This window comes from Diadema antillarum, unplaced genomic scaffold (genome assembly GCF_040938485.1).
Source record: "Diadema antillarum isolate AM-2024a unplaced genomic scaffold, OU_Dant_1.0 scf00000042, whole genome shotgun sequence".
Lineage (NCBI taxonomy): Eukaryota > Metazoa > Echinodermata > Echinoidea > Diadematoida > Diadematidae > Diadema > Diadema antillarum.
In genome coordinates, this window is record NW_027270931.1 from 867,578 (window position 1) to 881,859 (window position 14,282).

General features: G+C 36.2%; 1 protein-coding gene across 1 annotated transcript in view; it reads right to left on the minus strand.

The window, feature by feature from the left end:
• Positions 1-14,282, minus strand: part of LOC139713117 (voltage-dependent calcium channel type A subunit alpha-1-like) — a 303,372-nt gene that overhangs the window by 129,185 nt on the left and 159,905 nt on the right. Inside the window, exons 12-15 of the mRNA XM_071624874.1 lie at positions 13,420-13,650; positions 12,085-12,197; positions 9,911-10,020; positions 461-592 (exon numbers count right to left, since the gene is read on the minus strand). Coding sequence (XP_071480975.1) covers positions 461-592; positions 9,911-10,020; positions 12,085-12,197; positions 13,420-13,650 — 586 coding nt within the window. The remainder of the gene's footprint in view (positions 1-460; positions 593-9,910; positions 10,021-12,084; positions 12,198-13,419; positions 13,651-14,282) is intronic.

The window sequence follows — 14,282 nt, forward strand, 5'->3', positions numbered from 1 at the left end:
TGTGGCATCGAGGGAGGGAGGTGAGCCATGCAAGACATTCCGGCCCATTTTCTAATTTTAGAATCATGCGTCATACCCTCTACAGCGATGACTGGGCGTGGCCCATCAGGCATTAAAAAGGAGGGGGGTATGACTGCCCCTCTCATGCAATGGGGTTCAAACTCTTTCCCCCTCTAGCACGGATCCATGCTTTTAAAGTACTGTACTCGTACAGACTACAATAGGAAGAAGGAAATGAAAAGAGGATCAATCCAGTCTACTACACATTTCACCCAGGGAGAGCGGATTGACAAAACAGATGACAGAGAGAAAGGAAAGAGAGGATCGAATCATCAAAACTGTCTACTCAAAATGCCAACAACAATGACAGTTTGTTTCCTTTGAAAAAACTAGAGTGGGCATGCACCTTGCATCTTTTCTTTTTTTTTCTCACAGGGGGGAAAAGGGGGCTGTTACTTACTGTCCTCCAAAGAACTCCATGCCAAGTAAAGCAAATATCACGAGGAAGAGGAATAGGAGGAATACGAGACTGACAATAGACTGAATGCTATGCACCAGCGAGATCAAGAGATTTCGCAGGTTGGTCCAGTACCTGTGGTTTATTGGAGGGAGGGACCGATTGGGTTGGGTGCAACAGACAATTGCGGATTATTGGGGTGGGGGGGGGGTGGGGAGGGAGGAGCAGGGGGGATTTAGGAGGGGGGTTAACAAAACAAACAAAAACAAAGAGACATTTTTAACAAGCTGGATTAGATACAAAGGACTTGAGTAGACAAGTTACATGGCGAAAGCACAAGATGAGACTTTCTTCCACTAAAAAAAAGAACAAGAGCATACAATTTCTACGTACAGATAGTGTAATTAAAGCTCTGAGATTCCACTATGTCCTGAAGCAAACTCTGAAGATTAGTTCAGTGAATATGGAATGAACTCAATTTGTGTAGATTCAGAGTATCTTTTGTTAGGGTCTGTTAAGATTTTGTGTTTGAACATGAAATCAATAACATGATATCCTTGACATGTATTGGGTCACTCTTTTCTTTTTTTTCTTTTTCTTTTTTGCTGCATTTTTGCTTTAATGGCAGAAAGTCACAAGCATGCTGTCATACACAACCAATTATCTAGACATACCTTCCACCGCTATTGTATGATATCAGGATTAACATCATGTTGACAATAAATGTTTATTACATTTACACATTATGCTTAGCCAGTCACTGGGACAATATTCTTAACTGAATGTATCTATAAAGAATTGCCTTGATTGTCATTCATGCCTTTATTTAATCTGTAAATGAATGTTTTATATGATCATCTCTATCACAGAAAAAATGATGAATACAGTACAGCAATGACATGTTTGCAAGAGACGCTAATACTTACACCGAGATTACAAGACTGCAAGGAGACTTGAGTTCATTATAACCATTATTATATTGAAGACCAAAATTCTTGCACATCATAAAATCAACTATACTGTATGATTATCAATTTGATGTACCAAAAAAATAAAGAAATAAAGAATTCAGAGATGAAAAACAAGGGGCTGAAGATTGGTAGACGGGATTCTGAAGTTGCCATAGACAAATCACAGAAAGGATTCTCAATGTAAATTGACATTACAACTGTGACTTAACATTTTTCGAGGTTTGTGGAGATGCTGTCTAGATTTTGGATGTTGTTAGTCAAGAATCACATAAATTTCCCTCCACTGCTGTTTATACAATGTGGTAGTGGTTATGCATTCTGGTGGGGGTTTGGAAAAAGCAGGGGACAGGCTTTGACAACACACAGACTAAGTAATCTATTCACGTGGAATATCACTGTAAAAAAAATCCCATCATTGATCATGCATCTCAAAACCAACAAAAAGTTTTACTGCATCAGTGTCCCAGAATATCTGAAAAAACAACAACAAACAAACATGTGCTTCGGGTATATGATGCTGATTACGAAGTTTTGATATTCCTTCTTTTATTGAAATAAAAAGTTTGAAAGCAAAAAATGAAGGGAAAGAATTGATTTTCATAGTTTTTGGCAGCCCCATGTTTCTTATGTCTCACATAGATTTTCTCGATTGTCAAAACATGAGTTACATGAAAGTGAGCATGTGTTCAAAGTCCAACATTATTCTTTTCCTCCCAAATAGCTACTAATACCACAGATATTTCAAGAAAATCACAAATAGAATGATTTCCTATGGAAATTTGAACCCTTTTTTGTGTGTGTACAATAAAGAATGAGCCGGTGGAGCATAAGTAGGCCCATATACCTTTAAGCCCCCTATTCTCAAAAGGCAACATGTCTGGTGTTTGGCTTTTCGATCACAAATTATTTCAGCTGGTCACGAACATCCACTGTGATGGGCTATACATCAATTACTTTGCTTCAATTAATCCATTAGTCGGTGTCAGGGACAAGAGACTAACATCAATTAATCATGTCCCTGTGACCCAGATCATGTGTAAGAAAAAGTTCCTTTCCCAAAGTATTGCAAGCAGGAAGGCTATGCTACCAAGAGGGACTATTGAAGGCAAGAGGGGTAAAGGAAACAGGGGATGGGGAGTTGGACAGGGAAACAATTATAGAATATTAAAGCATCACAGGCATTTATATGCAGCAGGTTCTAAATATAATCATAACACTGCGATGAGGGTATCAATACATTATAATAACTCTACTCTATAACCAATAACAATCACAACAAAATCATACTCTTGGATATATATATATATATATATATATATAGTGTATATGCACAGATATACCTTGGTACATTACGATAATATATATTAGGACACAAATGCATACATCTTGAACACAGCAAGTGGGGGGGGGGTGGGGTGGTGGTAGTTAGGATTAGGGGAGCAGCGATCACTTTGTGGTATGCCGTATCAGTAAACTAAGAAACTGTAACAGAATCTTATGCTGATTACGAGAGCACAATGCCACGAATAAATGGCTTGGGGATGATGCGGTTGCCAGGGATACAGCACCCAACAAAGAATGCATCTATTCAGGTTTGAATGGGGGGGGGGGGAGGGGGTTGTCGGTTACATGACAATATATGCTTGAAATAGACAGGTACACTGGGCTGCAGCTGGTATACGCACTCTGTGGATGGAGACAGGTTAAACACAGTGAGAAGAAGAAGAGGGAAGAGATAAAAAGAATGCTAATGAGATGCAGAACTCATGTCAAAGGGGAAAAAAACGTCTGTGGATGCCAGCTGCAGCAAGGTTTCCATGACGACGGGACCCGGCGATGGTTTGCCATCGACAAACCCGCTCCGCTACAGCTGTCCTGGTTAACGCTGACAAAATACTGAAGCAAGAGAGTCAAGTAAATGACAAGGAACGATAATAGTCTATCCCTCACTGACTGTAATTAGGTTGATGCTCTCAGAATAATTTTGCTTGTTTTTATCGCACCAATTTTCCTCCATATTTAAATTTCAGGGACGCCGACAAGTATCTGTTGATAGGTTTGTCTAGGATTGAGGATGCATCAGGCCTTTGATAGCCTGTGTTCTTCCTAAAGGTCGTATACACCCAGAAAGGTCATTGTTGCCTGCCTGCGAAGAGAATGGTGCATCATGGGAATGTCACGGATGGGATTTGACACTACGACACCCATGGAGCTGTGAAGCTTGTTAGTGAAATTGATTCAGTTGTATGCAGATGCGAGAAAGTATATGCTGCAATATTACAGTAGAAAAACATCAGGAATATTCTGATATGTCCTGTTTACATCACCAAATAGTGCAAAACATACCAAACACACAAACGTGCATCCAAATAAAGTCCTACGAAATGCCACATTTTGCTGACAAAATGGTACGTTCCAAAGAAAATCAAATTTCACAAAATTTGCTCATCTTCTGATGGTGTCTCTGAGGGCTTAAAATGTTGAAATTTGTATTGCATGTAAATCTACTATAATTCATGGATAAAAGTATATTGTGCAAATAGATGAAAGGTTTTACAAAGTCTTTGCCATTGAAGACATGAATTTGGCTTTAATACTTTGGTTGATTTCACATTTTCATATAAAATGATCCTTAAAAATCTTCTGAAATCTGGTTATAACTATGGTGTCTGGATAATTGTATCTTTTAGTACTGACATGGAAAGTTCCATTGCAGTTTCTTTCTAATGTAAACTAACATGAAATTCATCATGGTATACAAAACAAACCAAGTGAACCTGTGAAAAAATATATGAGGAGACATAGAGGCTATACAAAATGGGAAAAGCTACATACTCAGATACAAATTTATGCCACAAAACTGCATCTATACACTTCATATCAAATAATAATCATCAAAATTACTGTTTTAACCCAGATAAACACCAAAACGACAGTGTATTAGTACACATTTTAAAGGTGACCTTGCATCAAGAAACCCCCCCCCAAAAAAAGTCACACATATCACTTACTCATAGACCTGAAAACTTATCTTATGTGAGCAATGTTAAATTTTGAATTTTGAACAAGTATATCTTCTTCCATCTTTTTTTATTGTAAGCATAAAATTTCATGAAAGCAGTCTTTTTTTTAACAATCTAAGATAGCTTTGCTTCCTTTGTCTCATATTGTTTTGTCTTAATTTTTCATTTGTGAGACATACACAGAAACAGGAACTATTTTAAAACAGTCAGTAGTAGCTTCAATACATTGGCATAATAATGATTGTATTCAAATTTATGAAATTCTTCCGTCGAGGTGTTTTCATGGCAACTGATTGACGAATTGATTACTGTATACGCTATAATTTTCGCATACATAAATTTTCGCGAATTGCCGCTGTCACACATTTTCGCGAGTGGTTAAATTCGCGATTGGGGGACCAGAGAAAATATGAAGTGGCAAAGAAAGTGTGAATTTTCAACTTACTAGCAAATAAGAATGATACTAGTTATACACTGCATGAAAAAGACTTGCCAAACTCTGTGAACTAGTAAGTTAGAATTCAACATTTTTGAAGTGGTTAAGTCCATCGCGCTAGATTTCTGACGAGTGGTCCCCTAGATTTCTGATGAGTGGTCCCGCCTTGCGATAATGGATTGGCTTTCTACAGTATTCATAAGTAGACGTGGATGTGCGTAAACAAGCTTAGCCAGTATGGTCTGTTCGGTAAGCCGTGACATGGTATACTAGTACTGAAATGTTTGTATCATCAAGGCAAGGGATTCATTTTGGAAGGTAATATTTTCGCGTGTTGTTAATTTCGCGAATAGCTCCCGACTCGCGAAATTCGCGAAAATAAAACCCCCGCGAAATATATAGCGTATACAGTATTTACGTCGATGAAGGGCAATTCATCAATCAGTTGCCATGATTGTATTGTTCTTTATGACTTTACTTCAGGATCACAGACAACTTTTTCATAGTCGATGCAGTGGAATTTAAAAAAAATCCACATACAATACACAGCATGTCAGTATAAATCAACAGACCTCAAACATCAGAGCTTTCTCTCAATTTGGCAGTGCTACAGTTTGCAATTTTATAGATCATTTCTAACAAACACATAATTTTCATAGACATGTTGTGTGTGACATAAGATCTGGGAGTGTCTTTTTTGTCTCTCTCTCAAAATCTAAGCTGAATTAATATATGATGTGTTTGTTTGTTGGTTGTTGTTGTTCCTTTTATTTGGCAACATTTTGTCGGCTTTTTGATGCAAGGTCACATAAGATGTGGGGTCACTGCTACTCTGTTCATCAGCCAGCATTGTATGATTCCTCAGTTCCACATCAGCGAGGTCATATATAATATACCGGTATATATTTATCAAAATATATGACACAATCTACCCTTGCTGTGACATATAACAAAATATATCTCTTCTATGACATACAATAAAATATATCATTACTACTACACATGACAAATACATTTTTACTATGACATGAAACAATGTATTTGAGCAATGGCACATGACAAAAATATGTCTCAACTATGACACATGGCAAAGTAGATTTTGACTATGACACATGAAAAGTATATCATCACTTTGACATAAAACATGGGAATTCAATATTCAAGAAATTGAAAAAGAACAATGAAATAAGGGCAGACCTCCTGTAGAAAGATCATATAATTAACGGTTTCAATTTTTTTTTTCTTCAAAGTCATAAACCATTATAATGGTGAAGAAAAAGACACCTGCATATAAAGTTGCATAATGGCAAACTTGTTGCATGTAAAGTCAACTGAACAAAACAAATCTCATGTGAATTGATGTTGAAATTGTACATTGAAATTGTAAGATAACATGTATACCTCACATTACAATAGCTCACAATTGGAAAAAAAAAAAACTACTGAGTTTATTCCAGATTTTTCAAAGCTTATGACAAAATTATTTCATTTTTTTTTTCTATTCAAAAAATTCCTTCAAACAGTCAAAATACTAATCAACAGATTCACTTTATTACCCAGTAGGTATATGTATTTGTTCATTCATGTTTTCAGATTTTTTTTCTTATTTATAGGCAAGGGATTTTTTTTTTTACCATTTATATTTGATTCTTCAAGCTAGACAGCACCCAATTTTTAAAATATATTGATTGCACATGATATATTGCGTACAGCAAATTCTTTAAAAAATAGTTCATGTACAAATGACTGAAATGGGGTGTCTCGCAACAAGTGTAGTTAGGTGGCTTAACAAGGTGATATACCATAAAGCGAGACCTGTTTCAAAACATTATTACTACAGCACATTACATAAGCACTCCAATCAGCAAAATAAAAAATATGTGAGTGCTTCCGAGAGTATAATGTGAGGCACATTTGACAAAATGTGACTGCACTGTTGATATCTGAGGAATGCAATGTGAATATGAGAAATCAACAAACAAACCCATCCATTAACCCATTTTCTTTCCCCAGAGCAGCCATTAAATGCAACAACATAACTGGCAGAGTGTCTAATATCGATAGTGGTTGATTCTCAAAAACATTACTTAACATGAAAAACAAAAGTTCTTTGGAGCTCTCGAAACACAAGGTCCTTTCAATTCTACCTCACGGAAAGCAGAGCTGCAGAAAGCTAACACCATCATCAGTAGACGGGACTTGAAATGAACGGGTGAAGCAATTTTTCCTCCATGTTGGGCTGCTAATGCACATTATTCTGTGTTGGGCTCCATTAGTAGTGTGCGACATTTCCTGTGAATTATGTAACTTAACTTCATCTCTCATGCTATCTAGTAGGCTGTGTGTCTCTATCATCATGTGACCAATAGAATCTACCTCCCCCCTTTTTTTTAGGGACAGATATATTGCAAATCTCGTTAGATTTGATGTTACGGCACTACAACTACATGTGCCCTGAAGGACGCAAACAAAATTGTTCTGGATTTAACACATTTCAATTACTTGTACATGATGAAGGATAAAAATACTCACTAGTATGGCAGAGGGGACGACAATGTTGATTGCAAAAATTGGCCTACATTTGATAGGTCTCTCTTTTTTCATCCAAAACAATGTGAATCCCACTTTCTTTTTTAAATTTGTGGTAGTCACATAATTAGCCCAAAATGGACTTGATTTCAAACTCCTCATTGTTTTGATGTTCACGGGGATAACTTGAGAAATACCGGAGAAGGTGAATGGAAATAAGTTGAGAAAAGGAGTAAGAGAGAGAGAGAGAGAGAGAGAGAGAGAGAGAGAGAGAGAGAGGGGGGGGGGGGGGGTAAAAGGGAGGGAGAGAGGGCAAGGGAGGGAAAGAGGGAGATAGAAAGGATGAGATGTGCATACTAATTAAAAATGGACCATCCAAATGAGCTGCCGCAATTGAAAATTCCATTAGGCATATTGCTGGTATGAAATTCGCCCCTCTTGTCTGTCGAGAAAGGCAGAAACGAACAGCCGACCCCCTTTTTATCTCTACACATATGTCCCCCCATCTATTTCTGTTTGTTGTTGTTGTTATTGTTGGTTTTTTTGTGTGTGTTTGTTAGTCTGCCTGGCCTCGATGTGTTGTACAAGTACAAGCCATGCATAGCTATGGATGAGCTGCCTACGCCACCATTATGATAATGGAAGTGGTGGTGGGGGGGGGGGGTGGAATTGAAGGGCTGTAGAGTAGAATATATCGTACGTCCCGTGCTGAAGAGCTCCCGCTAACTCCACACCATGGGGCTTTTCATGCATTTTACATGGAGTGGGCAACAAGCGGAAATGTGCAGCCGGGCATGTCCCATCAAACATTGATGAGAGTGGAAAGGGAAGAGGGAAGGCAGAGAGAGGAAGAGAGATGAAGGGAAAAATTGAGAGGGAGAAAGATATAAAGGGAGATATTGAGAGGAAAAGAGAAATTATGAGCAGACAGAACAGAGTGAAATGACACAAAAGACAACACAAAGAAGGATCACAAGAAAATGGAATGAAAAGGCAAAGAAAGTAATGATCATACCCCCAAACATAAGCAGATATGAATATACAAGTAAGCAAATAGATAGATAGATAGATAGATAGATAGATAGATAGATAGACAGATAGGTAGATAGGTAGATAGATAGACAGATAGATGAAGAGAGATAGAGATATTATATAGAAAGGCAAAAAGAGAGAGGGGGGAGGTAGATCAACAATACAGATGACAGCATCAAGCTACTATTAAAGAGGCGCACTTATTACAAGATTAATAAATAGTCCTCAAGAAAAGCTCAACAGCAAAAAGAAATGGACAAATGAGGCTTTAAATAACAGAGAAATATGATCTAAAAATTGCTCTGTATGTCAATGTAAGTGTTGCTCCAGTGCTACATCCCTATGAAAATCTGCTAAATCCTTAGCGAGTTTTGAGGGTTTGTTAAACAAGACCAACACTGAATTTCTTTTGGCAAAATCTTTTCCACACATGTGATTATCCAGTATGAACAATTTCCAAACATTTTCTACCATTTTCCAAAGCAATATCCACAACATTCCAGGATACCCAATCATTTGTTCAAAAATGGTCAGTCACCGGCATCCACAGGTTTTATACCTTGCATTTCAAAATTTGATATGCAAACAGATATATTTCAATAGTGACTTTACAAATGAAAGAAAATATTTGGGTCATGTCAAAGATACTTCAGCATAAGATATGAAAGAATGTAATATCTATTGTAATGGTAGACTGGCCAGATGTAATCAGTGAATGCCATCAGTGAGTTATACATGTTATGCCAGCTTCAAAAATTGAAGATTGTTTTAAGAACAGGAATGAAGGTTTATGCCCCCTTACGAGAGGGAGAAAAAAAACAGTGCTCCACAGAGTTGATGAAAATTAGACATCCACCAGATAATTATACAACAAGCAATAAATTATCTGTAACTAAACAACCCAACACAGATACAAAATGCCTTAACCCTTTCTCGACCAGCTCTCAGTTTACACAGGTTTATGGTGGTCCCTATCAATATGATGGTGTTCATTAACTTGCTTTCCTAGAGGGTTGAATTGAAAGAATGCTCCCTGGACTCAATGTTCAAACATTCATTTGTGATCTGGCCTAATAAAATGAGTAACATGTCACAGCGGTAGTTTTTTGACATAAAATTCGATTAGTTGTGCCAAGTCACATTTTTCTCCTCTGCCTGTACACCTATTTTTATGTGTAAAGTTTGATGAAACTTTGCCAGGAAAATAGCAAATGGTAGCTTCCCTTGATGAAAGCAATCCTACAAGGAAAGATGTGAAATCAAGGTGATGTATGCACGCACAACAAACTGTAACAAATCCATCTTTATCTCTTGACAGAGATTATAATTCAAATTCATCAACAACAAAAAAGCATCCAATCAGAATACATTTGGAAGCCATTTCAATGACACTGAATAAAATTCATTTACATATAATATCATAACAAATAAAGAATGTGTCACAAACAGCATCTTGTCTTACCTTGTTACTTTGAATATCCTCAGTAACCTCAGCGCTCGGAGCACGCTGAGGCCAAATGATCCGCCTTTATAATTTGTCCATATCACTTCAAACAAGCTCGCTAATATAACCTGTAATGAGGTAGAAAAATAAAACATGACCACAAATGGAATCGTCCACCAAGACACACTCTTCATTCAATTTAGTTTTTAACATTTTGTCTGCATTTATTTCAGTAGTTCTATTAAAGGCATTATTTACCATTTGCAGATGAAACAAAACCCAATTTTAGTGCTTCAAAATAGTTCTTAAATGTGAGTTACGGATAGAAACGACCAACGTAAAAATGTTAATCAGTATAATCAATGTTAAGTATTGTTAAATATACAAAATGCGAACAATAGTTTAATAAAATTATTTCTACAATAAATCGTCTACAGTTATGGTTTATTGAGAAAATAGTGACATCTCCTTATATTTTAGGCTTTATTGCAAAATTTTTACGTGGTAAGATGTTCTGTGATACAACTGACCTACACATATGCATCAAATGTGATAACTCGAACATTTTTAAATCACTGCTCCCAATGGTGAACAATACTTTTAAGTTTTGAAGATAATCATACACAACTTATTTTCCTTTATTTTCTCCACCAACTGTCTCTCACTTCAGTGGATCATTCATTCTTTGAAACATGTAATCATTATTTCATACATTCGGCAGAAGTATGTGGGGAAAGTTGTGGTGAGCGTTCTCATCAGCCCTAAGGGACTGTACAGTGCCGGTTGAGGTGGGGATTTGTGTTTTGACCATTCCTATAAAAGTGAGATAATGAGAAACCGCTCATGAAATATGAAAGAGCATGTAATTTTAAGAAGGATTCAACGTTTATTTGATCAAAATTGGTTTTCAAATGGCTGAGATATCCAAAAAAGTGATAATGACAAAAGGCGACAGGCCACGCCTTTTATTAGGATATCTTTGTTTCACCTTGTTTTTGGATATCTCAGCCATTTCAAAACCAATTTTCATCAAATAAACTTTTGATACCCCTTAAAATTGCATGCTCTTTGACATTTCATAGAGTGGTTTCTGAATATCTCGCAAAACGTTAAAAGCTAAAAGTTCTCACCTCGACCAGAACTGTACACACCCTTTATAGCTGGGTACTGAAAGTGGTATAATGTATATCTAGCACGAAAAGGGAGGTTTGGAGAGAATACACCTAATTATATGCCAAGTGAAATGTGCTACACCTATGCATTTCTCTTTGTTCATTAAAAGAAGACAACAAACCCAACATGGAAGAGTAACAGACACAGTTTTAAACTTTCCCCGACTATGTCATCCCATATTGCATGTTATAATCATTCTGAATGTTATCAAATGAAGAGTTTCATCACAAATGAGTTACATGTAACTCCATTCTGGCTAATTTGAGATATGTGCAATTACACCTGCTAAAAAAATGGAAATGATATATGATAAATAAGTTAAAAAGTATGAAATATTTTTCATTATAACTCAAGGAAATATTCCTTGGTGTAATGTTATGCAACAAGTGATGATGAATCATTGAAAAAGTTTTATTGTGCTCCATCTGATGGTGAACTTACATTAGAATGTTATGATAATGGCCTTTAACACATTTTGCAATTAAATAGTCTCTTCAAATTGTCTTCATAAAATCTGGCTCTGGTAATTAGACATTTATTTCATAATGGATTTTCTCTTTCTCTATCCCCCCCCCCCAAAAAAAAAAAAACAAACAAACAAAAAACAGTTACAACTGAGGAAATAGGAATAGAATAACAAAAGCTATGGACACATGAATAAAATATGATAAAGCAAAACATTGAATAGTCACTAGTGTACACGTTCCAGGCCAAGCTGTGTAAGTCTGTAATGCAATGTATATGATGACTTTGATCACAAAGTAAGCTAACTCCAATTTTTGATATATTGAGATTGAGATAATTGCTATTAAAGCTGCTAAGAAGCAAAGAAAATAATGAGAAACTGTTACATATTTTTCATTGTGAATTCCTTGTCATGTTACAAGTGAAATACTACTGGAAAATTATTTCGTTCTATCTGATGTGGACTTACTTTAAAGAGTTTAGAAATGGAGCTAAGCCCATTTGGCAGTGAAAGTCTTCTAGTGCAGACACCATCTGAAATGCGTTATACTTACAAGGCAGTCAAATTTGTTGAAAGCAGACTGGAAGTACACTCGAGGCCCCATACCGTACATCTTTATTAGCATTTCCATTATGAAGATACATAGGAACACAATTTCTGCATAATCTGGATGGGAGAAAGATAGATGGATAGATAGATGAATATATAGACAGAATAGACAGACAGATAGATAGATAGATAGATAGATAGAGAGAGAGATAGATAGATAGATAGATAGATAGATAGATAGGTAGATAGATGGATACATAGATAAATATATAGACAGAATAGATAGATAGATAGATAGATAGATAGATAGATAGATAGATAGTAGATAGATAGATAGATAGAGAGGTAGATAGATAGATAGATAGATAAAGAGGTAGATAGTAAGATAGACAGAAATATAGATACATATATACGTTGTATAGACAGATAGATATATATATAGATAGATAGATAGATAGATAGATAGATAAATAAAAAATAGATAGATAGGTAGATAGATAGGTAGGTAGATAGTTTGATATATAAAAACATAAATATATATAGAAGATAGATAGATGGATAGATAGATAAATATATACACAGAGTAGATAGATAGAGAGGTAGATGAATATATACACAGAGTAGATAGATAGAGAGGTAGATAGTTTAGATAGAAATATAGATAGATAGAGAGAAAGACAGAAAGACAGAGACAGAGATAGAAAGAGAGATAGAGAGTGAGAGAAAGATAGAGAGAGTGATTGCTTGAGTGTGTCAGTAAATATGTACATCCAAGGAGAGTAATCAAATGTATTGATTGGGCATGACTGTGCATCTGCACTTTTGACCCCCATAATGATTGGCAATCAAATTTTCCCGAACAATGCGAGAGGCATCCCGATGTCATACTTATCGGAAGTATTTTAGGATTTGCGATGTTTATTACTGCACATGCGGATCAATTTGTGTCAGCTTTAAAGAAAAAAAGAAAAGATGTTATCCTCACATGATGGTGATCACTCATCTGAGTATCCATGGCAACCAGCAATCATATATTGCTGGCTATTCTTTCTGTATGCAATATTTCACTTGCAACAAACGTGACACTTGAACGATTGCAATTTCTCTAAACACCGACTTCAGTAAAAGCATGTAATACTGAGAAATGGATCACGGTCCTGTGTCTAAGATCTAACAATACAACATCTGGAATGGCTTGATTCAAAAATACATAATTTGAAGTTTTTGTTATGGTTATTGCAAAAGGTCTTGAGATGCTCACATAACTTCATGTATAGGCTGCTATTATCTCAATGAATATCCCAATGAATATCGTAACCTTCCAGAAATGCAGACTTACATAAGAAGGAGTCTAGGTAAGCCGGTTGCTGGTAGTGCTCTATCGCTACACAGATGGTGTTCAGGAAAACGAGAACGATGACGAGCCAATAGAATGCCTGTGTCTTCACGGCGTGCCGTATCCCGAATCGCAGACGCTTCTCCGCCCTCCGCAGCCTCATGAACTTCTTTTTCCGCTTCTTCTTCTTTTTCTCTTTTTTAGAAGATGAGGTGGAGGAGTCTTTACTAGAGTCTGTTAGTGTCACCATTAATGTCATTTCAGATTAAATGTTTAAAAAAAAGAGAGAAAGAAAGAGACAGCATGCAGGATACATGTTGTGACAGAAATGTGATTAATGCACCAAAAGAAGTGACAGAAATTTGGCAGTATCAGCAAGAAGAAAAAAAATGAGATGTTAGAATTTACACGCAAATACAACACAACCAGACACAGATCAGCACGCATTATTACACACCAAGGATTTTTTTTTTTTTTTTGAGGGGGAGGTGGTTATTCAGAGCACCAAATGTTAAGCAAATGAGGAATGAAGTATGGATTGCATGCAAATTGTAGAAAACATATAGGGGATAGATATATCAGAATGACATGTTTAGGAGAGTAAGATTTAGTGAAAGTGGAATCACATCAAAATGGTGATGTGAGACCGTTTACAGGAAGAGACAAAGACATTAGTCCAGATTAAAGAAGTATCCATTTAAATTTTATCCCATTTTTAAAAAGTCAGAAATAAGAATATGTTAATTGCCAAAGAGAAGCAGCCAATATGATTGTTAGATGAATGTTAATAATATAGGAATGGATATCCAAAATGTAAATATTAGCATGAGAGTGAAGTGGTAAAAATAGAAAGAAGGGGGAGAAAG